Source organism: Pogona vitticeps, chromosome 1 (genome assembly GCF_051106095.1).
Source record: "Pogona vitticeps strain Pit_001003342236 chromosome 1, PviZW2.1, whole genome shotgun sequence".
NCBI lineage: Eukaryota > Metazoa > Chordata > Lepidosauria > Squamata > Agamidae > Pogona > Pogona vitticeps.
Window position 1 is genome coordinate 172,489,807 of NC_135783.1, and position 26,555 is coordinate 172,516,361.

General features: G+C 38.9%; 1 protein-coding gene across 4 annotated transcripts in view; it reads left to right on the plus strand.

Annotated features, from left to right (window-relative positions):
- Positions 1 to 26,555, plus strand: part of USP40 (ubiquitin specific peptidase 40) — a 69,284-nt gene that overhangs the window by 19,360 nt on the left and 23,369 nt on the right. For all 4 annotated transcript variants that reach the window (XM_020806823.3, XM_072977364.2, XM_072977365.2 and 1 more), the window contains 13 exons: positions 942 to 1,023; positions 1,703 to 1,874; positions 2,453 to 2,537; positions 3,742 to 3,812; positions 5,160 to 5,479; positions 9,080 to 9,206; positions 11,474 to 11,531; positions 16,923 to 16,976; positions 18,470 to 18,558; positions 20,978 to 21,064; positions 23,935 to 23,971; positions 25,309 to 25,373; positions 25,974 to 26,048. In XM_020806823.3, the coding sequence (XP_020662482.3) occupies positions 942 to 1,023; positions 1,703 to 1,874; positions 2,453 to 2,537; positions 3,742 to 3,812; positions 5,160 to 5,479; positions 9,080 to 9,206; positions 11,474 to 11,531; positions 16,923 to 16,976; positions 18,470 to 18,558; positions 20,978 to 21,064; positions 23,935 to 23,971; positions 25,309 to 25,373; positions 25,974 to 26,048 (1,322 nt within the window). The remainder of the gene's footprint in view (positions 1 to 941; positions 1,024 to 1,702; positions 1,875 to 2,452; positions 2,538 to 3,741; positions 3,813 to 5,159; positions 5,480 to 9,079; positions 9,207 to 11,473; positions 11,532 to 16,922; positions 16,977 to 18,469; positions 18,559 to 20,977; positions 21,065 to 23,934; positions 23,972 to 25,308; positions 25,374 to 25,973; positions 26,049 to 26,555) is intronic.

A 26,555-nucleotide genomic window follows, 5' to 3' on the forward strand; every position in this document is an offset into this window, starting at 1 on the left:
GACTTCACAGAAACAGTATAAACTATGTATAAAATGTAAGAGCTTCAAAGAATAAATTCAATGAAATTTTGCAAACATCCAATATAAATAGTGGATAATTACTGAAATAAATTATATACTGTATGAGTGGTTGCTAGAGGGACTAAGCCTAAGGCCGGATATCTAATTCATTTAACCATTGAATAGCAGTGCCCTCAAGATGATGTAATTCTTTCAGGGAGCCAGGGAATCTTCTAAGGGGACATTGCATTGCAATGTGATATAAAGTTTGCAGGACATGCCCACAGTCACAATTAGAATTATCAGCAAGCCCCCATTTATGTTTCCAATATTGGCACCTGCTGTGGTTAGTTTGAATCTGGTTAAGCACTGCAGTTCACTGATACCAATAGCAAAACTTGCTGGTGAGTGTTGTGAAACTGCACAAAGCAAGTCTTCTTATCTGAACAATTGGTTTTTAAGACAATAGTTCTCTAATTTTCCAGGATCTCTTTCCAGGATTGGTGGTTATCACAAACACAGTTTCCTTGGTTTTCTAAGTGCTTAAAATCTCGTTGTGTAAGTTATGCCTGTGAAAGGGTGATTATGTCACTAACAGAGGAGATCCTCAGTAATTAAAGGCTTCCTGCTTCTGCCTCATCTATGGCCTTCACACAGTAAGCAGGATTACTCACAAGATGGGCAACCCAAAGGCAAAAGAGAAATATCTTTAATTACCAAAAATCACCCGTTGTCAGTGATGTCATCACCCTTCCACAAGAGTAACTTATGCAAAAAGATTTGGGCCAATGCATTGTTACCGAAAGGTAACAGGCTTCTTTATAAACAGCAACAGGATATTCACAAAATCCTAGATTTCAATACCTACTATGTAGTTCTTCCAAAATAATTGTTTTTCAGTTAATTAGCTTTTTCAACTCATTGACTTCTGTTGTATACAGCTCGAGGAAATCCAAGATACCGGGTCCCTATCCATCTCTTGAATGAAATGGATGCTGCTAACATCAAATTGCAAAAGAGGAGGTGAGGCAAGTAGTTAAACACTGAAATTGAATGTGTCAGTTATGTGGAGAAATGCAGAACTTGAACAGCCATCTTGTACATTTGGAAACTATGTATGACATAGACTTTCATGACAGCCAATTATATTTGGAGGACTCGCAAGTAGAAAGAAGATAGAGCAAGCTTGTTTTCCGCTTTTGCAGAGAATAGTACCCAAACTAATGTCTTCAATTTGGAAGAAAGGAAATTTTGACTCAGCTTTAGAAGGAAGGCCCTGAGAGTAATAATTGCTCAGTGGTGGAGCAGATTGCTTTGGAAGGCAGCAGACTTCCTTTTCATGTGAAGTTTCTAGGATTTTGTCATGTTTATGCCTCTACACAAAGCACCAGGCAAAAATTTCTTACACTTCAAGACTGTTTTTATTTTGTATTTAAAGAGAAACAAAATAGTATACACATTTAGAAGTAAAAGCGCTAGGAGAATGCTTATGAAAGCCTGCACAGTACAAATCATGATTATTTTAAAAAGAGTTGATGTAAAATTTTATTGAAATTAGGTGGGCATACTTATTTTAAAGTATGCCCACCAACTTATTTTAAAGTATGACTGATGGCAAGAAAGGTAAGAATGATAGTAAGAAAGTTAATATGTTTAAAAACACATTTATATTCAAAGGAATTTTTTCTTTTACTTTTTAAAGGGCGGACTATGACTTGGCAGACAATAACATTGATCTGCATCTCCATATATGCTCTCACTATAAATTTTATAATGGGGCTCTGCATCCACTGCTTTCCCAAAAGGAGAGTATTCTAGATCTTACTTTTGATAAGAGAAAAACGCTGGGGGAGCTTCGACGATCAGTATTGCAGGTATTTGCTCCTATATTTTTCCAGGTTTGTTAGTTATGAATTTCTTTTATAAAGATAACAACAAAGTTATAAAAATGTAATGGTGTTCAGTGCACAAAGTAGATTGGCCACATATGATTTCTTGTTGTCTGCTGTGCTAGGGTTCTAGAATGCATTACTCTTGTGGCTGTGTTCGTATATTGTGCTGTTGTTTGGTGTGACAGGAAGAGGGGTCTGCAATCCTGCCTCTGTTTTGGGTTGCAACCATGTGTAGAAGTTCAGGAACTTTTGTTCCTGTTTCTGCCTAAATACTGCTTTTCCTGTTTTCTGAATCTACTGTGGCTTCTTTCAGAAGAGTCAAGTATTATGGTGACAAGCTCGTTATAACATTTTTAAAAAAGATATGGATAGAGAAAATGTGCCTGCAGTGGCCATATTGGTTTTTAAAGTAAATTTTGTAAAATAAAATGTTTTTGTAAAACCAAATATTGAACCTAGAATCTACATTTTAAATGTAAATAAAGGATGTGAATAATTTCTGATGAGGATGAAAATAGTCATATATGCACTTTTGAAATATTTCAATATTTTATGACTAGTTACTGGAATTTTGGGAAGGAGACTTGGTTCTCAGTCTTGCAAAGCCCCTGCCAGCTGGACTGCATATAAACCAAACACTTGAGGGTAAGAAATCTTTAAAACAAAGTTTCAAAACTTTCTGTGTGTCACGTGTGTCTTCTAAAATTAAAGCAGAACATATATGAGAAAAATACATAAGACACATAGTAGCTGGGGTTTAATGAAGTGACCAAGTTATTTTTTTTAATCAGGATTGGATCAAAGAACTTGAAATTTGGACCCAAGAAATATCCCAGAACAAATTATTTAGCTAAATAAAACAAAACAAAAAAATGCAGTTAAGTTCTAAAGTGAGCTATATCTGATAGTTATAGTTTATTCCATGTCTGTAATTTGGATTGTGCCGTTTGTCCCTTCTGTAGTGTAGAAACTGGAGTTTCTCAGTTTCAGTTTTAGATGGAGAAGCATTTACTTGCATTGAACCCATTGCACAAGCGCCTACACTCACAGCGTGTACCTCTCATCCCCATAGCCTCCTCTTTCCTTTCCTCACCACCAACCTTGTCGGATCATTTTCAAAATGAAGTGGAGCCAGCTTTTGAAGGCTGCAGGCAACGTGGACAATACTCGTCCCACACATAAAAGTGAGAGTGCCTTCTGCTTGAATAGCAGGATCCTTGGGTCCAAGCCAGTTATTTATATTTCTGTTCCACCTTTCTCCCAATGAAAGGATCCAAAGCAACTCACAAATTATTTTAAAAAAAATCAGTTGAAACCACAGTAAATTATGCAATTTAAATATTAAACATGTACCATATTAGAACAATTAGTTAAAAACTGTTAAAAACACATATAAAATACACATAAAGTAATAATACCCAGCACACAAGATCAAAAACTGTCCAAGTAGTTGTTAAAAGCTTATCTAAAAAAGATAATCTCCACCTGTCATCAGAGAGACATGGGGAGGGGTCCAAGCTAAGGCTCCCAGAGTAGGGCATTCCACAACCTTGGAGCCGACACAAAGAAGGCGCTCTCTTGTGTCCCCACCAGATATGCCTGAGAGGGCAGTTGGTCTGACAGAAGGGCGTCCCCTGAAGAGCTTAAGAGCTAGGAAGGAGACAAGGCCTTGACCCAAATCACAGAGAGCTGGATAGTATAGATTAATGAATACAATGGCACATTCAAGGTTACCTACAGATTTGCTCTCGCAGGATAATTTTTGTGCTGAAATTTGCTGAGGTAACTTAAATTGACATTTCAGTATATTCTTTTGTGGTCAAAAAACTATTTTGTTTAATTCTATCAGGTGATGATTCCACCTTGAATAATGCTGGGCTTTTTGATGGAGCTGATATATTTGTGTGGAATGGAAAAGAGGTAAAAAAAGTTGCACTGTGGAGGATATAAATGTTTTTAAGGCTTTAAAAAGCTTGTGGTTTATAGATTATATAATAGTTTATGTTGAAACGCTCATTCCAGTTAATTACAAGAATCCAGAATGGCAGTGACCAAAAGCCAAAAAAGTGTAATGTAGGAAGGAATTGTCCAAGGATTCCATAAGTCCTCGAATAGAAACACTATTGTTTATATAAATATATTTTAATATCCACATTAGATAAATTTAGAATGTGTAGATATTAGCTGTAGAAATATTTTTGTCAGAGAAAATTAAGATTGTTATTGTGCTAAATAGCTTTTTCCAGAACTTTTGTATGGGTACCAACATTTGTCTTCCTCACTTTCTGATGTGTACTTTTGATGAAATTTCTATAATTAAATGAAGACGGTAAAATAACATTACTTTACACTGCTACAATGAATTTATTGAAACCATTAAGGTTTGCAATACAATTTTTTTACTTTCATGGCTTTAAAATCAATTATATATTCTGGCAGATCTACTTGCTGGCTGCTCCATGATTATGACTTGCTCATTTTGCTAATTAGTAATAATTTTTCACCATGCCAGTTCCAACTAATGGGAACTCTGTTCAGTTATAAAGTATTCAGACGTGGTTTATTGGTCCTCCTTCTGGTGGTACTCTGAGACTGTGCAGCTTGCTTCAAGGCTGCACAGGTGACTGTACATGTGACCCTATCACCCACAGATGCCCTACGTAGTCTTGGCTTAACACTCTCTTGGGAGGCAGAGTAAGGACATGAATACCTAAACCAGTGGTGATGAACCTTTTTGGGCTCGCGTGCCCAAACCAGGGGGGGGGACACAGGCAACAGTGGAACCGGAAGTGGCGGCAGAAGGGGGAATCCCGGGCCCAGAGGTGCCTCGAGACCCCACTCCGATTCCGCCACCAGCACCAGCTGCTCCGGATCCTGGCCCACTGCCTATCCGGGCACCAGCCTGCTCAGGTTTGGCTGCGGGGGTGGGTGGGTGGGGAGTAGCAGTCCCGTGACTTGTGGCTCACGTGCTAGCAGAAAGGGCTCCGCGTGCTAGCTGTGGCACGTATGCCATAGGTTCGCCATCACTGACCTAGATCCTGGTTTCACAGCCAGGCATTTGGATCCATAGAGTTAAACTTGCCATCATATAAGTTTCTAAGTATTGTTTCAAATGTGAATCTTAATTAGAAAGCTGGATCAGAGCATGCCTAGTATAAAAGGAAATCTAAGATTCACCTGTACAATTTTGCTGTTGGAATATTACTTTTGTAAAATATTCTTTGAACTCATTAGCTGTTTTCTAATCTTTTTATTTTATTCCCAAAGGTTAATGGAGTAGAAGTTCGGACTGGCGTTGACCATGAACCTGTTCTCATAAATGTTCTTCGTTTAGCTGGACATAATGAAGGACGAAAGGGGCAACAATTTGTGGAATCCCAGCATGCATTTCCTTGTGGTTTAAGCCTGAGCATGGTTTGTGAACTTTTAACATCATCTAAAGGTATAATCTTAAGAAGTCATTCAGAGTCTGAGAAAGAACCTGAAAACTGGAAGATTGTTCCAGAAGAAGATATGGAAAAGACCCTCAGGACTGTTGGCCTTACCGATGGAAGCTCCATATTAGTTTTAGACAGCCACGATCAAAGGTCAGTGTTGCACATTGGCTTCCCATTATAGTTGCTCTCCTTTCAGATTTGAATGTGGAATTCAAAGTTTGAAAGCTGTTTGGCAAACCAAATAAGCTCTTCATTTTTGTTTGTTTTTCACTTTGTTCTTTTTTATTTTAGCTCATGATATCCTTAGTTTAATAGTTCTGTGTCAATCTAGCCTAGCCTAATCTAGCCTCCTTTACTCCCAGATTACCTAGGCAGCTCATTTTGCTTGAGAAAACATATGGAGGCATTGATGGGATTGGTCTAGCCCCAGGCAGGTTCCAGGGAGGTAATTGGCTTCTTCAGCCCTGGAATGTGCCAGTGGTGGGATAATGGAACAAAAGAAGCCCTCTTATGTAAAAAAGATTAGCTGGGGCATCAACATGGTTGTCCAAATTTTTAAAAATGCTTAGAATTATGCTACCAGTTTTCATACGGACAGAGTTGGCTGTTGTAATTGCTACAAGTACTGACCCTACCACAACTGTTGTAGTGTTACCTCTGAGGCCCTAGTAGGGATACCCCCATGTCATTCCCATGCCACTTTGACTATTAAGAAAAGGATCCCACTGCATTGTACGAGTTGTGAGATTCCTGTGGGAAACTGGAAGTGTCCAGAAATCCCTTTCTGGTTTTGAAAAAAGTGTTTCCTGTTGTCTACTTAAAAAGATACAGAGTGGGGTGGGAGAACTGTTTTAAATAAGAATTAGCACTTTTGTAGGCTTTCCCTTTTTTTGCCACCATCAAAAACCTGGGCAGATGGTCACCTGCTACCCATTCCCTCTCTTATCTCCTTTTTATTTTAAATGAAATTTGTACCAGTACGTCTTTGCATGTAGAACCACACAAATATAGGACAGTCCACTGTCTCACAGATGGGATAGAAATATTTGTATAGGGCTTGAGGAAATTGTTTTCTTCTTGCCAAGTTGATCCCAGGGCTTAAATGACCTGTATTACTGTAGCAGAGAATACATGGATGCTATCACAAGCTGCCTACCTTTTCAGTTAGAGTATGTGTTGAACTAGGAGTGATGAGCTGTAGCCCTCCAAATATTGTTCAACTCAAGCTCCAGTAATGGACATCCAATGCAGTTTACTGTCAGCTATGATGGGAGTTACAGTCCAGTCTCTCTATAGCTGCAGTTATTAAAAGATTAGTGCTGCTGAGCAGAAGGTGGTAATAACAGTACATGTGAAGAAGTGTCAAGAACTGACCATGGTGAATAACTCTGAACAAGGCGGAATAGACATTTCAGAATCTGGTTCCCTGTTCCAGCATTTTTCTTTATACTCTTTAATGCTGCAGCTCTAAGATGGTTATATTACACTGCCTCTTTTCTCTCCATACATGTTCTATATATTCTTTTCTGTAAGATCGGCTACATTTAATTATTGTTTTCCAGATTTATTATTGTGAAGGAATTTTTGTGCCATTTGCGTAACTTTGTTTCTAATGATGGCACAAATCAAGTACAGTGGTGCCTCACTTGATGAGGATAATTCGTTCCGTTCAAATTGCTGTTAAGCGAAGTCCTTGTCAAGCGAAATGAAAAAGCCCACTGAAATGCATTGAAAACTGGTTCAATGCATTCCAATGGGCGAAATACCTCAGCGTCCAGCTAAGATCCTCCATAGGGCGGCCATTTCCCGGTGCCTGTAATGTGAGTATTCCTTCCTAAAGCACAGCGGGGAGCTATTTTGTACAGCGGGTGGCCATTTTGAAGACCCGACGATCAGCTGTAAAGATCAGCTGTAAAGATTGTCGTTAAGAAAAAAATCGGTTCCCAAAGCAGGGAACTGATAGTCGTAAACTGTTTTTTCCCCTATTAAAACATCGTTTTGCGATCGCAAAAGCGATTGCAAAAACTTCATCGTAAAGTAATTTCCTCGTCTAACAAGGTAATCATCAAGTGGGGCACCACTGTATAATAAAGGAATGCATATATTCCTTTGCCGGAGATTTTTACATGTGTTACTTTACTGTATTCAGTTAACATTAGTATCTTCATAAATTATGTACTAGGTTTTGACTGGATCCAAAGGCAGATTCTTGATTACATGGAGTGCTACTCAAATTTAAATAATCTGGATAGGTTATTTATTTATTAGACTTATATACTGCCCATCTAGAACATGTCTACTCTGGGCGGTTTATACAAAAAACGAAAACACAAAGGAAAGTTTAAATACATTAAAAGATGGGGGCCCAATTTTACTGCAAGAGTAAAAAAACAATAACAACCCCCCCCCCCCACTAAGTGATGGCTGTTGGGAAGGCTTGCCTGTAGAGCCAGGTCTTTAGTTTGCTCTTGAGAGCCCTCAGCGAGGGGGGCAGGTGGATCTCTAATGAAAAGATGTTCCAGAGAAGAGGGGCCACTTTGAATATCAGGCCACTGTGTCATCCCAGGCGATAGCAGAAACTTAACAAAAGCAAATTGCTTTGCAGAGTGGGGTACGGGAGGTTTAATATTCAAACAGTCACGATTACAACTGCCCTTGGAGCTCACAAAACCTGTGCAGTCCTGGTGTGTGGGTTGAAAGGGTTGTGGGAATTAGGTTTTAGTGTGTGTGTTACCACCTTTATTAAAGTGCGCAACTGGCAATGTGTATACAGTGCTTTCCCTAGTAATCTTGATCTGCAGCTGTTTTTCCTGTTTTTCCTCTCTTCAGTTTCTAAATTGAACTTTCCTTCCTTCCTTAATTAATTACAGAAGTAATTAATAATTAATTAAGGAATTAATAGGGATCCAAGTTTGTTTGCCATACATTAGCCAAAGTCCTGGGGCATAGTCACTATCCTATAACTTTTAGTTATGCAAGCATTTGCAAAACTTGTGCCAAATTTGGAGCAGGAAGGAGTTCTGTTGGCAGAGTTGCCAATTAGTTGCACAGTCTGTTGCACAGTCAGACACACAGTGTGGAGTGCCTGGGCATAACTTGTTCCAAACCTCCATAGTAACTTCATTATGCAAAATGGAGTGGGAGTTCACCCAAATAAAAGCAATAGAAAACTAAAGTACAGTAAAGTTACAAATACAAAAATAGAAATAAACTGGTGGTGTTATTAAAATGCAGCTAAGGTTAAAACACTTCAAAATCTTTTGTTGAAAGTATTCATACTGCTTTACCTTTTAAAAGAAGAGAAAACCAACCAGTTAACTGAAGTCTTGTGGTATGAGGTATTAATTGCGGAGGCTTGCCAAATTAAAAGGTCGTTGTTTGATATTATCTTATGAAATATGTCATACTTTATTCTGGCAGTTTTTGAGCAATTAATGAAAAAGTGGAGAAAATAGTTATAAATAAAAGATAAAGAAAATAATGATAAATAAAAAAGTGATAAAGACAAAGACGTATTTAAAACAATGTGACTTTTGATGGTTGCAGAACTGGGCCTGTCAGAATGTTTTCTTGATAATAGTGGGGCATAGATTGTACTGTGGCATATTTGCAAGGACAATTACTCTATAAAAATATGATTGTATTTTGTGGAACATTTATTTGCTTCAATTACTACATGTAATACATTTCCCTGCATTCTGTTCTACATGTGATGCGCAAATATGGATTCTAAGCATGTGTTGTTTGCAGCATGGTGAATGTGGCGGGCGGCAATTTGACTGCTTTTACGCATGATATCAGCTGGCTACAAGTAAAAAATTTCTGTAGCTTGGATTCTGAAGAGATGCAAGTTAAAATTACTGCAACTATTGAAACAGTAAGTAGATGATTGCGATTGTGCATGGCAGTAAGAGACTCCTAGGAACAGTTTTCTTCTTCCAGCTTACCTCCGCTTATTTTGTTATCTTTGCCTGCTTAGGTTTTTAGATAAGGAAGCAAAGGGTGTCCTAAAGATGTGCATGGGTCAGCTGCGAATCTTAAGCCTGATTCACACTTTATCTTTCAAACTAGGGTATAAAACTCATGGAAGTTTAAGGTGGCAAACACAGACCAGTGTTGTCTATTCTGAATGGCATATGCATATTTAAATAGTTGGGTTTCTCTGCAATAAATGTATTTATTTCTGTGTTGAGTTTTTGTACTCAAACATGTAATAGTTTTCAGCAAAGCTTAACAATATAGATGCTTTATACCTGCAGCTGATTGTTTGCACGCTACCAGTGCATGTGTTACTGAGTGTCTTGCATCAGCTTCTCTACATGCATCTCTAGCACACAAGCAAAGAAATGTATTGTGAAAAGTTACATTTTCTTGGGATGCAAATCAGTTTTTAAAACATAAAAAGAGGCTAAATGTAGTTTAAAACTGCATGTTTGTTGCTTGCCTCCCCCAAACCTGCAAGTTAAAAGGAGTTGCAATGATTACACTTTAGCTTATGGATAAAACTAATAAGATGCAGTATTGTTTGGACTGACCTAGCTGCTTTTTCAATACAAATTCTGTGAGTAAATGTGAATGGGTATTCTTTATTTGTATTTGCCATATGACCTTGCAAGTAGTACATAAAAAGTACTGAGATATGAAAGCAACATACTAAAATCAAGATAAATACATGGTAATCAAATATACACACTCTGAAAAAATACACAGGTAAGTCTGCAAAGAATTACAGTTTTGAAACCATATTTAACCTTATTTTAATTGCTGCTGCTAAAAGTTTTATTGACTGTAACCATCACCAGTTTATCTTGGCCTACAAGAAGTAAGGGACGTGGTGGCGCTGTGGGCTAAACCGCAGAAGCCTGTGCTGCAGGGTCAGAAGACCAAGCAGTCGTAAGATCGAATCCACGGGACGGAGTGAGTGCCCGTCGCTCGTCCCAGCTCCCACCAACCTAGCAGTTCGAAAGCATGCAAATGCAAGTAGATCAATAGGGACCACCTCGGTGGGAAGGTAACAGTGTTCCGTGTCTAAGTCGCACTGGCCATGTGACCACGGAAGATTGTCTTCGGACAAAACGCTGGCTCTATGGCTTGGAAACGGGGATGAGCACTGCCCCCTAGAGTCAAACACTACTGGACAAAAATTGTCAAGGGCGACCTTTACCTTACAAGAAGAAAAGTTACGTAAAAATCTAGTAAGTGGCCTGGATTGTTATTTAACAAAGGATAAACTAACTCTTTGCACACATTTCTGCAAAAAGAGCAAAATAATACATGAGCAAGCATTTCAGTACTATCACTGCATAGGCATATACAATTTTAATGGAATTCTTCTGAAATGACCCTCAGGTAGTTCTAAAGGCATGACATTAAGCCATGCTCATGAAAAGGCCCTATTGTATTTAGGAACTGTTAGCACTTGCAGATACTCTGCCATTGAATTTGAATGACATGTTAAAAAAATATGTGATTATTTGGTGGCAGGTAAATTATTTTGATGTTTTATATCATACAAGTACTGTTCTAGTAAATTCCTTGCATTGCCATGACCTATGGTATCAACAGGTATTGAGATGACAGTCCAAAAGCACATAGTTTGGACCTAATATTTTTAATCTGTTTGCTTCCATGTGGGTCCTGCCTAATAAAAGAAAGCAGACCAGAAGGAGCTTAATTCAGGTGTAGCCAAACATCTAATGCCCTCAGACAGGCCTATGTAGAAACGGAACTCCAACTTCAAAGAAAAAATTGAAGCACAGCCTCGTATGGCAAATATATGTGTAAGAAATTTAGACAGCACAGTTTCTCTCAATTTTAAGTTTGTATTGGCGCAGTCTTGAATCCCATATAGCAGCTGAGTAATGGTTTGTCTCCATAAACTTTTGGCATTGCTAGTATAAAACTCTGACTATTAGTGTAGAAAAACTGAGACAATGTTCCTCTCCCACTGCAGTCCCACGTGGCACTGTTGAAGCTATTTGGGAAAGCAGTCCCTGATCTTTTGGGAGCAAGAAACTGCAGCGAGAACTTAAAGAGGGAGATTGTTTGTGTGTTAATGTTTGTGCACATACTGTACAATGAAATGGAATATCTCAGTGACTTTGCTGTATTATTTCTTGTACTGCATTAACGGTTTTTCTCTAGGTGATGGCAGACATCCGACTTAAAGCGATAGAAGAAATGCAGTTGGATGAGGAGCTAGGTAAAATAATTTTATGTATTTAGTTTAATTTCTTTGAATAGATTATTTCAGATAAAAGAGTTGTGCAATCCTGTTACGCAGTCCAAAGACACAAATGGGTGATACTTTTATTAGGAGCCTTGCGGTATAGTGGTTAAACTGTAGTACTGCCGTGAAGACCCGGCTCGACTTGAGTTCAATCCCAGATTTAGGTAGCTGGCTTGAGGTTGATTTAGCCTTCCATCCCTCTGAGGTTGGAAAACTGAGTAAACAGCTTCAGGGGGAGGGGGGCAATGTGTAGCCTGTGTAATTAAATCGTAAATGATCCAGAGGCAGCTTTAAGCACATTTTGCTTCATGAGATCTCTTACCAGCAGTGAGTTGTTGGACTGTGTTACTATCACTTAGTCTGTTGTGTTGTATGTTGTGTGGATAATATGAGCTTTTGGGATTTAGGGATTGTTATGAGGTTGTGTGTGTGTGATTTTAGTCTGATCTCTGAGTGTTCCTTGTAAATTTTGTTGTACTGTATGTATATGTGGTGTATATACATTCAGTGACTTGAAATTGAAATTAACAAACAACAAATAAAAGATAGCTTATGTTTGTGATTTTCTTAGTAGTTTAATAAAGGTATCAAAGTTTGTTTGGATTATTTCAAAGTTTGTTTTAAAGACACAAAACAGGGTAAGAGTGTAGGGTAAAAACGAATGGTCTGGATTCAGAGTGAGCCTTCTATGAATGGAAGGGCTTTTTCTCCTTACAGCTAAAGAAATGTAATAATTCTCATAGAATTGTTGTGCAAAAACAGCAAAAAGAAATATCCCTCTTGCACAAAAAGAAAATCTTCATTTCTATTATTCTGAAAACAACACCTACAGTATATGATGAAGGAAATAAGCAACCTTTTATCATTTCAAAGCATGAATGTAAAATCAAAGCCATTTTTATTTATTTATTTTATTTATTCAATTTTGTAAAGCCAAGACAGTCTTTCCCAGTCATCTGCAACTTGGCACAGAAAATGCATAGGATCATGAGCTGGCCAGATTTTAGAGAAATGCCAGATTTAGCTGACAAAAATCATTCCTTTGAAGTGCAATACTGTATTTGTTATCTTTTTATTTACCCAGGAGATACAGCCAGACCCATGTTTGGTGGACATAGAACAGTGCTTTCTTTTGGAAGTTTAGATTGTCTCAAACACTGCAGGAAAGTGCAGGGCTCATTGAACGAGGTGTCTGGATGCAGAGCCAGAAGTTGAGAATTCGATTTCCCACTGTGCCTTGCAGGAGAAGATTCAACCTGTCCAGTCCCAAGTTGCCCCCAGAAGAAGGGAATGATAATCCACTTCAGACTCCTTGATAAAAAAAATTAACATTATAAATTATTTTATTTATATCCCGCCTATCTAGTCGATAGACCACTCTAGGCGGCTTACAACATGGGATACCACAATAAAAACAACAGAATTACATAAAAGAAAACTTTCAACAATTGGGTTAAAACATTAGGAAAGAAAAGAGAAGGGGATCAGGAATTATATCTAAGGGGATCAGAAATGATATCTAGAAAACCCTGAAAACGGTTGCCATAAGTCAGAACTGACTTATTACATTATTATTATTAGACTGTTATACAAACATATTAAATATACTTTGAGTACTCAGTTGTAGACATTTTCTGTTCATAGTTTTAACTAGAGATGGGCATGAAGCCCAAAATGAATCAGGAAATTCATGAAAAATCACCAGTTTGTTCCTTCGGATTGGTTTGGGTTCATCCAAATTGGAGAACCTGAACTTTCCCAAAGCAACATATTTTGAGTGATTTACAAACCTCCTGGTTTATCTGGAGCGTCCCCCCTCCTCCACCTGTCCCCGCTACCCCCGTCACCTCCATCAACTGACGACATGAGACATGCAGCCACCCAGTCTGCCACCTCCACAAACAGCACCCAGTTTCCCTTTGGGCCACCTAGCCTACCCTGCCTGCCTATGGCCCACCGATCAACTGATTGGTGGGCTATAGGTAGGCAGGGCAGGCTAGGCAACCCAAAGGGAAGCCGGCTGCTGTTTGTGGAGGCCTCAGAGTGGGCGGCAGAGGCGCGGGTGGGGGCAGAGCAGCTGGAGGTGGTGGAGGCAGACAAGGTAGAGAGAAGAGGCAACAGGCAGTGGGAAGAGAACGGGCAGGCTGTGGGAGTGGAGGCACTCCGCTTCCACTGGTCATCTGACCAGATAGGTGGGGTAAAAATACAATAAATAAATAATTTGTTTTAGAGAGCCACAGGCTGCCTTAAAAAAAGCATTGATGAACTGATTCGTGGTTCGTCAATAAAGCATTTGGAAATTCATGGTTCATATCTTTGATGATGTGGGATTCAGTTTAGAGCAACAATATATGAATAAATAGGCATCAAAGAAAAAGAAATGATCAGGAATAGTAGCAGATATAACAAAGGTTTCCTTAAGTTAATTCATAAAATAATCAGCAACAAATATATACTTTAATTATTAAAATGTTGATGTTCATCTGAATAATGTTTTCTGTTCCAGTTAGCTAAATCACTTATAAATGAATGTTTTTGAACCTCCCATTTAAACAAATTGTTTTAGTCAATGCACATGATACCAGGCTGTGTCTTCTGAAGTGGGGCGTCTTCTTAAAAGATAGTGACCAATGGGATGAGGCATGTAGATGCTAAAATACAGACGAAAGTGTGTAACAGCTGTGTCTGCAAAAGGGAGGAAAAAGGATATGCTTTGATCTATAGGGATGGGGCCTAGATCTTTCAGAGTTGTGTCTGTGCCTAATATTAGTATTGATATCATTCACCCTCTTGAAATGTATATATTGACATGTTTTAAAGAAAACTGTAGGAAATTATTGTGGTAAGAAAAGGGCATTGTCTGTTGTGGGGGTTAATACTGTACTCTAATATGCAAACATGTTGTGATTTGTCAGAGCTCAGATTTTGGCAGCCAAAGCATTTCATGAATTAAAATGGGGCTGTGTGGTATCTGGATCTGACTGCCTTAGATCTCCTGATTTAATGATTGTTTAGTCACAGTAATAGGTATCGAGTCTCTGTATACTGCACATATAAAAACCTTCTACATCGGAATAGCTTCGGTGGTAGCTCTTCCCTTTCTGTCTATAGTCCATGCTCCTATACACTGTTCCTCTGTTCTTCCTGGTCTCTGCATAGAACCATTGTAGGAACCTGTTGTAAGTCTATGTCTCTCTGCAGCCTTCCTTAAATGTTTTTTGGAATGTGGAAGAAAGATACTTCTCAATGATGGATGCATGAAGTGTTTATTTTGTCTGGAGGAACCAAAGGGGTTGAATGAGAAAGCTGCATGGAGGGAGGCCGAGTCACATGCGCCCAGCTTAGAGGGAACCTTGATTGCAATCATTCTGTCAGTCCCAGATCATCTCGTAGTCCTGACTCTGGTGTTCAATCATTCCTGATAGCTTGAATACTGGCATACCTTTTTTCCATCTCAACCACATCACACAGTGACAACCACTGCTTCCACAGAGGTCATAGCTGAGACCATTGCATTAAAGGCTGATGAACATCACCAGAGACTCTTCTCCGTGTAACTGTCTTAGAGCTCCTGAAAATATCTATGAGGTGTACAGTATTTACCCTTTTCTAAAAGAGCACTGGGGTTGCTACAAAAAGTACCAACAGTGCTTTTTGTGTCAACAAATGAAGAAACACAATGCAAGACAACATTATGGGAGTTTAGTCTAAGTCACTGGTATTGATGCCTTTGCAGATTTTTTTTCCTGGTGGTGATCCATGTTGTCAGCAAGCAGTGTCCTGAACAATCTCCTCAACAGAATGGATGGAAAAATTCATGATTAAGAATTGAATTCTGTTCTGTGCAAGAGAGTGTTCCTTATGTGGAGTCTGCTCCAGATAGACACGTTTGCTTTGTATACAAGCAGAAAACTCAACCTCTGTTGCAGTTTTATGGGATGTGGATGTGACTTCCTGGACAATGCATTCCTGCTATCTTGGTGAATTTAGAAGTTGTACATTTCCACCCTTTCCAGTGTTGCTCAAGATTGATCAAAACATTACACAAAATTACCTCTTGGTGGCTAATTCTGCTTAATCTATTCTGGCAGTATCCTGTTTTATGGTTGCCATGCTCAAGGCCTTACTTCTTTTCCTATCCTGCTTAATCTCTTCAAATGTACTTTTATTGGTTACCTCTCTGCCATGATGTCTACTGAGACACTACATTAGTGTTTTTATCAGCATGATAGGCATCTCAATTTGACTGCATGGAACAGTTTTGCATCAGATGAAAGAGTACTCAGAACCGTTGAAACTGCATGAAAATCTTGTACAAGATGATCTTATGATAAAATGGAAATGGTTTTTCCCCCCAGAAACAGAACTATTCTGTTTTGGTCTGACCAGCTATATAATATGTCATGTTCTGACTTTTCTGCTTTAATTAAAAAGGATTATCTTTCTTTTTCATTCATAATTGCTTGGCTGTGCTTTCATCCTTTATAGCTTCAACAGGTGTTTTGACTTCTCTCCTATTTTCACTGTACCAGAGGTAAAGAGACTTATTTGTAGCATACAACACCAAAATCTACCATTGCCTTTATTGTGTAGATTATTGTTAGTCAATCAGATGATGCCTCCTTTAGCATCTGCTTTTTTTCAGTGGTTTCTCACCCCATGAGTTGTGTCAGACAGCAACTTGATCATAGCCATCAACTTCCATTAGACAGTGTCACTGGGACACCAGGTCACAATAGAACACTTTGCTTAGTAGAGTAGCATTGTCGGGTTTTTGCAGTTAAGTGCCTTCCCTCTTACCTTTATTTCAAATATATATTTGCTAGTTTTTACCCATATGTGAGATGCACAGAAAAAGTGGTTAAGAAAGCGATGTACCTTGCTTGCTTGTAACCATTGTTCCTTGAGTGTTCATCTGTGTCTTGAGCCCTTTTACTCTGTGGCTTTTGCATTTGGAATCTGTATTTTTCATTGTGTTGGTCAGTTTCATTGAACTGTGGGATAGCGTACAGGAGCATGTGCTGTAGACAGGAGGGGGCACTGCTACCTTTAACATTTGCCAGATCTAGAAGGTTCCAAAGCAGGGCTCTGTGCAAGCAGTGATCTCTAAATGTGACTGCAGAGGAGATCACTCAGAAAACAGTAGTGACATGTAAGTTAACATTTTTACACTTTTCATTTCCCCAAGAGAATTTCTCTTTCAGAAACATTTACATTGTAAAATCACAATATTTAAGAGGAGGGTTAGAATCACTTACAAATTCACTTAGCGTGAAAAAGCATGGAAATTCTGCCTTAAGATGACCATCTCAATTTCATATGGCTGTGTTTATTTTATCTTCATGTTCTTTTCTTATGTTTCAGTTAACAATACCTGTCTCAGACCCATTAGCAAAAATGGAAAGCTGCTCTGTCCAGGTAACATTATATGGTAATCTTATAAATCCCTTGCACCTTACTTTCTGTATCCTTAGGGCTGTATTCCATATTGGTCAGAATCTTCTTGCTTATATATATATCCTCCATGCTATTTTAACATATACATGAAATCACTGGCACATGTTATCCAGAGTTTTGGGGATGACATACAACTCTGTTTCTCCCTTTCTGTCAAGTTTTAAGGACACTGTTTGGTTTTAAACCAATGCCTGGTATTAGTAATGGATTGGATGAGGTCAGAACACACTGAAGCTTATTCCAGAAAAGAAAGAGGTGTTACTGGTTAGTTAGAAGGGAGTAAGGATTGCCCAGTTCACAGGTTGGGTGTGCTCCTGGATTCATCCCTGAACCTGAATGTCTAGATCTTGACACTGAAATAAAATAGAGCCATGTGGTCATTACAAAATACAAGAATAGGCGACATCTTTATAGACCACTTTTTTAAAATCATCGTATAATCTGCTAACTTTTGTGGATCAGGACATCAGGCACGTACCATTTTGAAGAATTTAAAATCCAAAAGTTCATAGCAAGATGGATTTTGCCAGGAAGGTTACTCTTAGATGTAAAGGCCAGAAGTTTTTGGCAGGATGGATTTTGCCGGGCATGTCTTTCTTAGATGTAAGTCAGGAAAGATGCAGGCTGCTTTTAGGCTGTTTTTTTTTTTTTAAGTTACAGCTGAGGCAGTTGTGGATTGGATATCACATGGTGGCCGAGATGCTTTTGTACAATTAAAACTAGTGCACCAGCTGCGCCCATCACAGTGATGCATGCCTTAGTTACATCTTGCTTGGACTGCTGCAATGTACTCGGGGGCCCTGGAGCTTGGAATTTGACTGGTGGTTAATGCATGATGAATTTGGTGGTGGATTGTATGAGCTCTTATTTAAGGGTGCAGAGATAAACATACACCATATATAATTCAGGAGCCAGACAATCTCAATACATAGCTATTCTACAGATGCCAGCTCCAAACAAAATCTTTTCCAAGCATGTGGTGTGTTCATATTTATGTATATGCTTGGCTCATAATTAAAAATAGTTATGCAACATCAAGTAGATTCTAGCTAACAGTGACCCTTGCCATGGCTTCCTAGATATAAAGTTCTCAGAAGTGGTTTATCATTCTGGGGGCAGTGTTCTGAGACTATGCAGCTCACCCGTGACCACACAGTCTGACTCTTCTCCTGGGAGGCTTTGTGGAGAATCAGACTCCTGATCCCTGGCTCTGTAGCCAGGTACTCAAGTTCACTGAACTATCTAGCCAGTTAGCCCATGAATACAGTTCATGTAGTAGCACCTTTTTTGCTTTCTTTCCTCCACTTTCTTAAGTTAGAATTTTATTTTATATATTAACAGTGGCATGTTTAGTAACCTGATCTTTCTAATCTATATTAGTGCAAATGCATTTTGGGGTTTCTTTTCCACAGCTTTTTAAATAAACAAAATATTTGTTTTCTGGATTCCCTAAGTGCCAGAGGATTATACTGTTAAAGAAACAGAACTGAAAATGGGAAGCTTGCTAGGACTCTGCCCTGGAAGAGCTCCAACATCCACCCAGGTAAAATAAGCAAACTCAGATTTCTTTTTTTAAAATTTTCTTTTTGTTAATTCTAATGCCTTTTTTGTTTTTGTTTTTTTTATGTACTGGCATAACAGTAATAATTACGTGCCATCACGCTGCTTCTGATTTAAGGTAGCTCTCCTAGGCTTTGATGGTGATGATAATGTGCAATCAAGTCAGTTCTGACGTTTGGCGAACCTTTCCAGGGTTTTCTAGGTATAGAATACTCAGAAATGGTTTACCAGCCATTCCCTTCTTCTGAGAGCACCCTGGGACTGTGTAGCTTGCCCAAGGCTACACAGGCTAGCTCTAGTCCTGGGAGAAACTGGGGAACTGAACTCTCAATCTGTGGCTGCACAGCCCAGATACCTTACTCACAGAGTTTTTCTGACAGCTTTCTAGTCATCAAATGGTTGGACGTGATATGTCAGGGCCATCTTCTGGTGGTGCTGTAAAATTGTGCTGCTTGTTGAAGCTTGCACAGCTGACATCAGCTACATGTAGTCAGCTGGCTCCTCTCCCAGGGGACACAATGGAGATTCAAACTTCTGTGCCAGGTGCTCCAACCCATTGTGCTGTGCCAGCTCCCAGCTGGCGTATTGAACTATAACATAATGTAATGTACTTTTAAAAGACTTGATAAGTAACTTACTTGTCTGTCTACTACAACAACTTCTGTTAAATCCTTGCCCAATCCACATTTTCTTAGTTTTCCATCAAAATCAACAACAATCTCATGATTAACCACAGCTTACTAGGGCTGAAACTCTGTTGATATAGTTGCAGTTGTGGAGGAGTGGTAACCTATCAGTGACAGAAAATGGCTGCTGCTGGATTATTCAGTAATGAAGGATTTCCCACTTATCCTCACAGCTTTTCTGACTTGCAAACAATCCTTTTTTAATCACACAGAAGTTGTGGGACAAGAAAAGAAAGTCTTTCATTACTGAAAATCTCACATTTCCTGTAACAATCCAGCAGCAGCAAATTTATTTCTGAAAGACCTCCTATTAAACATAGGAAGAAATTAACCTGCCTTATAATGTTAGCATTGTGACTTTTGATGGACATCATGTCCTCATTGTCTACAGAAAAAAATGATTCCCAATCTACTACTGGAGATCCTTTTAACTAAAGATGCTGCATGTAGAACTTGGAACTTTTTGAATATAAATTCACCACAGAACTAAAGGCCTTTCAAACTATACATACTGTACAGTACATGAGTACGGACATATGTGCTTTCAGTCTTAAACCTTCATCTTAATTTAATGCAGTATTCCATAAATTCAGGTATTCATACTTCATACACAGAATTAGATATTTGCATGATCTGGGCTTGGCCAAGTTGCATGATCCCTGGATAGTCAAATGGGGGAGTTTTATTAATGAGAAAACTGCTATTCTCCTCTCAGGCGTTTGGCTACTGAGGTGGCATAGATGAGGTCGCTCAGCAGCATCCCAGAACATGAGACCAGGGACATGGGCTTGAAATGTCACATGTGGGGCAAGCAAGGTTGGCAGGAGACACAACTATTTCTGGTCAGTTGGTTGTGGAAACAAGTATGAGGGGAATCCATGTAAATATGTCCACAATCCAGATAAAATACAGCTAATAAGATAAAGTGACAATTCAGTGCTAGAGAGGAAAGTCCATTCTTGGCAGTCTCCAACCTTTTTGGGACCGTGGACCGGTTGGGGGGCAGGCTCCATTCATAGGGGATGGGGACACTCCTGTGCTTGCGCAAGGGGCGTGTTGTGATGTACTTGTGCAGGGGGCATGTTGCGCTCACGCAGGGGCACGTGGCTTTTCACTGCACTGAGATTTTGCTAACACAACACAAACCAAAACACCTTTGTGCCAAATCAGGGAGCCCTCGTGCCATTTGGGAATCAATAGAGGTGAGTGCACAAGATTTGCCTCCACTTCAGACAGAAAATCAAACTTTCTCCTCTAGCACCACTCATCTTGAGATTTGTGTCCCTGCCTGGAGAAGCAGGAAAGCACAGCAATTCCTGTTGGGTATTCTGCAACTTAGTGACCCTATGTACCTAGAACAAACTTAACGAAGGAGCTAGTGGTTTGCACGGCTTCATTTGCAAAGTTTCCATGTTGAATTATTAGTACACAAAGTGGTTTGGTGAGTCATCCTGTACAGATCTATTCAGAAGTAAGCCCCATTGAAATTAGTGAGGCTCACTCCTGTTTCAATGCATATAGAATTGTGCTTGATCTGACATTATCTGTGGCCCCTCACATGCTGTTGGACTCCTCTAATTCTCCAAGTCCATTGTTCTTGCTGGTGAGTTTTGGAATTAATGGGATGTCCCAACATTTAGTGTACTGACACCTAACTCAAGCTCTGTGATGGGTGAAAACAAAAGTTGAAAACCTGATGTACTGTTTTTCTCCCAGATATTTTTGTATTATATTGTGGGCCATGATCTTCAGTCTGGTCTGGAGGAAGAGATAGTAGTGGAGGAGACTGCCACTGTAAGAAAGGTAAATACAAGACCTTTAAAAACATTTGCTGTTTACAAATTTCAGAATTATACCACCATGTTATATTACTGGCTCTTTAGGCGGGCCTTCCCTCCTGTCAACAACTGATTTATTGTCATCTTCAATTGTATTAATGTTGTTGTTTTATTTTATTTTATTGGATTGTTGTTAGCTGCCCAGAGTAGACTTCAGTCTAGGTGGGTGGGGTAAAATTAAATAAATTAAAAAAAATAAAATACTTAGATGCCACATTAAAAGTGAATGTCCCAACCTGGAAAAGCAAATTAGCCTCACTCTGAGATGAAAATGTAATATGAAGTAGTGGGAATGTTTGATTATTTACTAATGTTTTATCCTTTGTAACAGAAAATAAATAAATCATTATAAATAAAATAGTAACAAACATAGGAGTATGAATACAGTACATGCCACATTTACATCTCTGTTAAAGGACGTGGTGGCCTGCGGGCTAAACCGCAGAAGCCTGTGCTGCAGGATCAGAAGACCAGCAGTCGTAAGATCGAATCCACGCAACGGAATGAGCACCCGTCGCTCGTCCCAGCTCCCGCCAACCTAGCGGTTCGAAAGCATGCAAATGCAAATAGATAAATAGGGACCACCTCGGTGGGAAGGTAAACAGCATTCCGTGTCTAAGTCGCACTGGCCATATGACCACGGAAAGATGGTCTTCGGACAAAAACGCTGGCTCTATGGCTTGAAGAGCGGGATGAGCGCCGCCCCCTAGAGTCGGACACGACTGGACAAAAATTGTCAAGGGGAACCTTTACCTTTACCTAAAGGCTTTAAGAAATGAAAAATAAAATACTAGATGCTGGGTCAGATCCAGACGTCACCTTTTGCATACAGAAGACTTTGATCCAATAGCAGGATCTGACTGGGAAAAGAAGGGAAGGTTCTGTTGCCAGTTCTCTCCTCCTACAGCTGGCAGAACCACCTTCAACATTGGTTCAGAGCTTTGCAAGAGCAATCTGCAAACATCGTTTCACATGGTGTGGCAGTGAAGCCCGCATCTAAGGCATCACCTTTTAATGTCCCAAAGTGGTTTGTTTTTTTTTAAAAAAATTAAAATTACATTTTAATCAAAATCTGGATCTTTGTTTTAAAAAGGAAATATACTTTCCAAGAAAGCATCTATGCAAGCACCTACTTTTTTTTTTAGCTTTCAAATTTACTCACGGTCAAATGAGACACTAAAGGTTATATGCCTTCCTTTTCCTTGATTTTTCCTCCCAACAGAAGGATTTCAGTATTTTTTCCAGAAATGTGTTCTTGATTTAATTTTCCAATGACTAGTTACAAAACAAAGCAAACAAAATACATGATATTTATTTATATGATTTTTATCTTGTTTTTCTCCCATACTTGGGACTCAAGGTGGCATACATTTTTTAAACTACAATTAGTTAAAACAAATTAAGATTTAAAACTATAATATACTGTATAATTAAAACTTTATTTAAAAACTAACTTTTTAAAAAAGACATTTGCATCTCAGTTGCCTTCTGACTCCCTAAAAGCCTCTAAAGAGGTACATTTTCAGCTGCCAGTGGAGGGAAAAGAGAGAAGGGGCCAACTATACTTCCTGAGACAGGGAGTTCAATAATCTGAGAGCAACCACAGAAAAAGCCTTCTCTTGGGCCTTGCCAGACATAGTTGTGAGAGCTGTGAGACCAAGAGAGGCAATCCATGAGGGTTGTAATACATAGATGAGGAAGATCTCATACTTGGAAGAGCAGACGTTTTACATCTCCTAAAAACATGTCAAAACTAAGTTGGTCTAAGTTGGTTCTCAGTTACTGATTCATTTACCCATGAATTACTTTAAAGGCAGATGGGTAATGGCTATTTTGGAAAAATATACTATTCCTTTCTGAATCAAATTGTTGTAGAATATCATCCTAAAATATTTAAAAATTTAAGAAGGCTTGATACATTAACAACTATTTTAAAAATATTTTAAAATTGGTTTCATTCTTGATTTTAATCTTGATATATGTTTAATTATTTTATATGGTGTTTTAAAACTGTTGATTACTGTATAGTTTTAGCTGCCTATAGTTGTGAGCTGCCTTGGGTCTCCATCGAGAAAGTTGGCATATAAATAACACAAATAAATAAAAATAATAATAATCATTTATGTGACAGTGCTGGACATCAGTGTCAATCAGACTTTTGTTGAGGAAATCATCATTGCCAAGGGGAAATGGTAGTTCTTTGGATTTTGATGTATCACCTAGGGATTGTTGCCTTCTAAGAATAGAGAAATATTCATCTTTACCAGTCTTTCTCTTCACCTTCCTTGTAGTGGCAAAAGCATCACCTATTAGTCTAATGAGCAGTGCAATAAATCTTACATGACATACAGTGGTGCCTCGCAAGATGATTGCCTCGTGGGACAATTAATCCGCAAGATGATTGGTTTTTGCGATTGCTGTTGCGTGTCGCAATTTATGTTTTCTATGGACGATTTTCGCAAGTCATTTCAATGCATTCCAATGGGGAACCACGTTCCATAAGACGATGTTTTCTATGGATGATTTTCGCAAGACTACGATTTTTCCATTGGAACACATTAAATAGATTTCAGTGCATTCCAATGGGGAACCACGTTTTGCAAGACAATGTTTTTGCAAGATAGCATTTTTCGCGGAACGAATTAACATCGTCTTGCGAGGCACCACTGTATATACACACACACACACTTTAATTATTATATATTATATATTGTATATAATACAATAATTTGTTTTCTGAAATGAATATTGCCAGCATACCTTTCGTTCTTTGGATCAATAAATTTTGCTGTTTGCTTGTACTTGTACTAATGTTAAATGGTGTTTTTCTCCTAGTGCCTAAACTTAATGCTGAAGAAATCTGGCTTAACAGGTTAGTATAACTATTATATAGTTGAATAGATGGAAGGGAAAAATGATTTCTAATCACCATCTATGAATTGACTGATTATCTTCATCACTTTTGTTAAAGGAAAATAGGATAAAGTTGAGAGAAATACTAAGACAATACAAGTATTTTTCAAAGATTTCTTGAGCATTTACAGCGAGCCTTCCTTTTTTGGATTCAGCAATTTGAAGTTCTTCATAGTTTAGTTATGTATTGCATGTTACGTATGAGTAATGTGAAAATTTATAAGTAAATAAAAAACCTAGTTAGTAGGTTTTTATCATTATGAAATATTAGGTTGTTTTAACAGGCTTAGGCAGGAACCTCAAAGTTGTCTTCACAGTTCCCCACATCTACATTTTCTGTGCAGATTGGCATTACAGAAATTGAATGTTATCAGAAGGAATCCACAAACTTCCTGCTCTATTATTTCAGATATTTTGTATATTGTTTATAATAATAATTTTAAAAATGTGTATCCATCTCTGTGTTTATCTTTGCTACAAAACTATGAAGTCTCACCACCAGAAGCTTTGCATGGATGCTGGGGGGAGGGCAGAGGTGGAAAAGTTACTTTTTTGAACTACAACCCCCAGAATTCCCTAGTTCACATGCCTTCTTGGCTGGTCTGGCTGATTCTGGAAATTGTAGTATGAAAGAGACCTGGGAATTATGCATTTTGAGGTTATTTTGTTTTAAACAATGAGTAGTTGATTTTAGTTAATTAAGATCTATCTGTATGTTACAGTAACCTGATTAGTCAGTGAGTGATAACCAACAGAGAGGGGTAAGGATTGGGATGTGCATTTCATCAGGGCGTCTGGGCATCTCCACAAAATGCCTGTGGAGAGAAAAGGGAAATCAAAAGTGAAAGAACACTTGTGGAGTTCGGCATCTCTGTTAGTATTCAATAAGCCGCTCAGTGTAGTGGCGAACCTTTTTGGGCTCGCGTGCCCAAACTGGGAAAAAAACAAAACAAAAAATAGCGGGGGGTGTGCCGCTGCCAGAACAGCGGTGGCAGAGGACCCGTAAGTGGCGGCGGAAGGGGGAATCCCGGCACGGAGGTGCCTCAAGGCCCCTCCACTGCCAGCACCAGTTGCTCCGGATCCGCCTGCCGAAGCGCCAGCACCGGCTGCAGCCGCTTCCTGAGGTCTAGCTGTGTGTGTGGGGGGCCAGGGGGAGTAGCGATCTGGCGACCTACGGCTTGTGTGCCAGCAGAAAGGGCTCCGCGTGCCAGCTGTGGCACGCGTGCCGTGGGTTCACCATGACTGGTATAGGAGCACAGTTCCAATTTGTTTTCAAATGTTCTGTTTTGCTTGCAGGGGACAACTGGCATCTGAGAAAAGTTGATTGGTGCTATGAAGCTGGAGAAGCATTAAATGAGGAAGTAAAGCAAATTTATTACGGAAGGGTTAATTCTGATAGATAATGAACATAGGGATTGATAAACAATGTGTTTTTAGTTACAATAACCCGTAACAGTTTTATAAACTGCTTATTTATGACGTTCATAAGTGTCCTTTACAAATTGGAAGTTTCTGTAGCTCTACTGCTTAGATTCTTGTTTTTCTCTCTTTTAAAGACAATTATGGGACATGGCAATTAATGATAAACTGACAAGTGATATGAAAATAAGTAGAGGCAAAATGAAAAATAACGATTTTAAGAAAATATGGAATGTATTTTTAGAACATGTATTTCGGAGAGGGAGGGGGTTTACACCGAGAGAAGAAACAATGACATTTTGGAGTGAAAATGGATGGAATGAAGTGTAATGCTAGTCCTGAAGGTGATGGGTGCACATGGGTAATTGTACGTTACTGTATTGTTTTGTTTTGTATTTTATAGTTTTTTTTCTGTAGTAGTAGGTGTATTTTGTATTCTTTTAATAAAATATTATTAAAATTAAAAAAAATAAAGACAAGCTTGCCTGTTTAACCTTTGACATTCACATGGCATTCTTTTGTGTTACCTTTTCTCCCCTCAGGATGTCACATTGAAAGAACTCAATCTCTCCAGTGGAGAGACATTGAATGTTGCTGAGGGGAAGCTTACTCCAAAGGTAAAACTTAAAACCTGGCTATTTGGGCAGGCTTTCCCTCCTGCCATATTTTAATTTCTTATACTTTCGCCACCTTGGATCTATAATACGTGTTTTTGGTTTTACTGTTTTTAAATTTGTAAACTGCCCAGAGTAGACCTTTGGTCTAGATGGGCGGGATAGAAATCCAATAAATAAATAAATAAAACACTTAACTTCTGTGTTAAATTGTAGCAGTTAGAATTTTGGGGAGACCTGGCTTCAGATCCCCGTTCAGGCATGCAGTTCACTTGGGGGCAGTCACTATCTCTTATCCTAAGTTACCTCATAGGGTTTGGCAGGATTATAACACACACATACAGTTTCTCTTACTCACCCAAGACATCTGCCAGTGTGAATACCAGCTGCAAGCATAAGATATAACAGGAAAGTCTTTTAAGCATGGAGATACTGCATGTGCTTATGCAGCAGGTGCTTTAGATCTAAGGCATTAGAAAGTTATCTAGGCAGCACTGATCACTGAGAAGG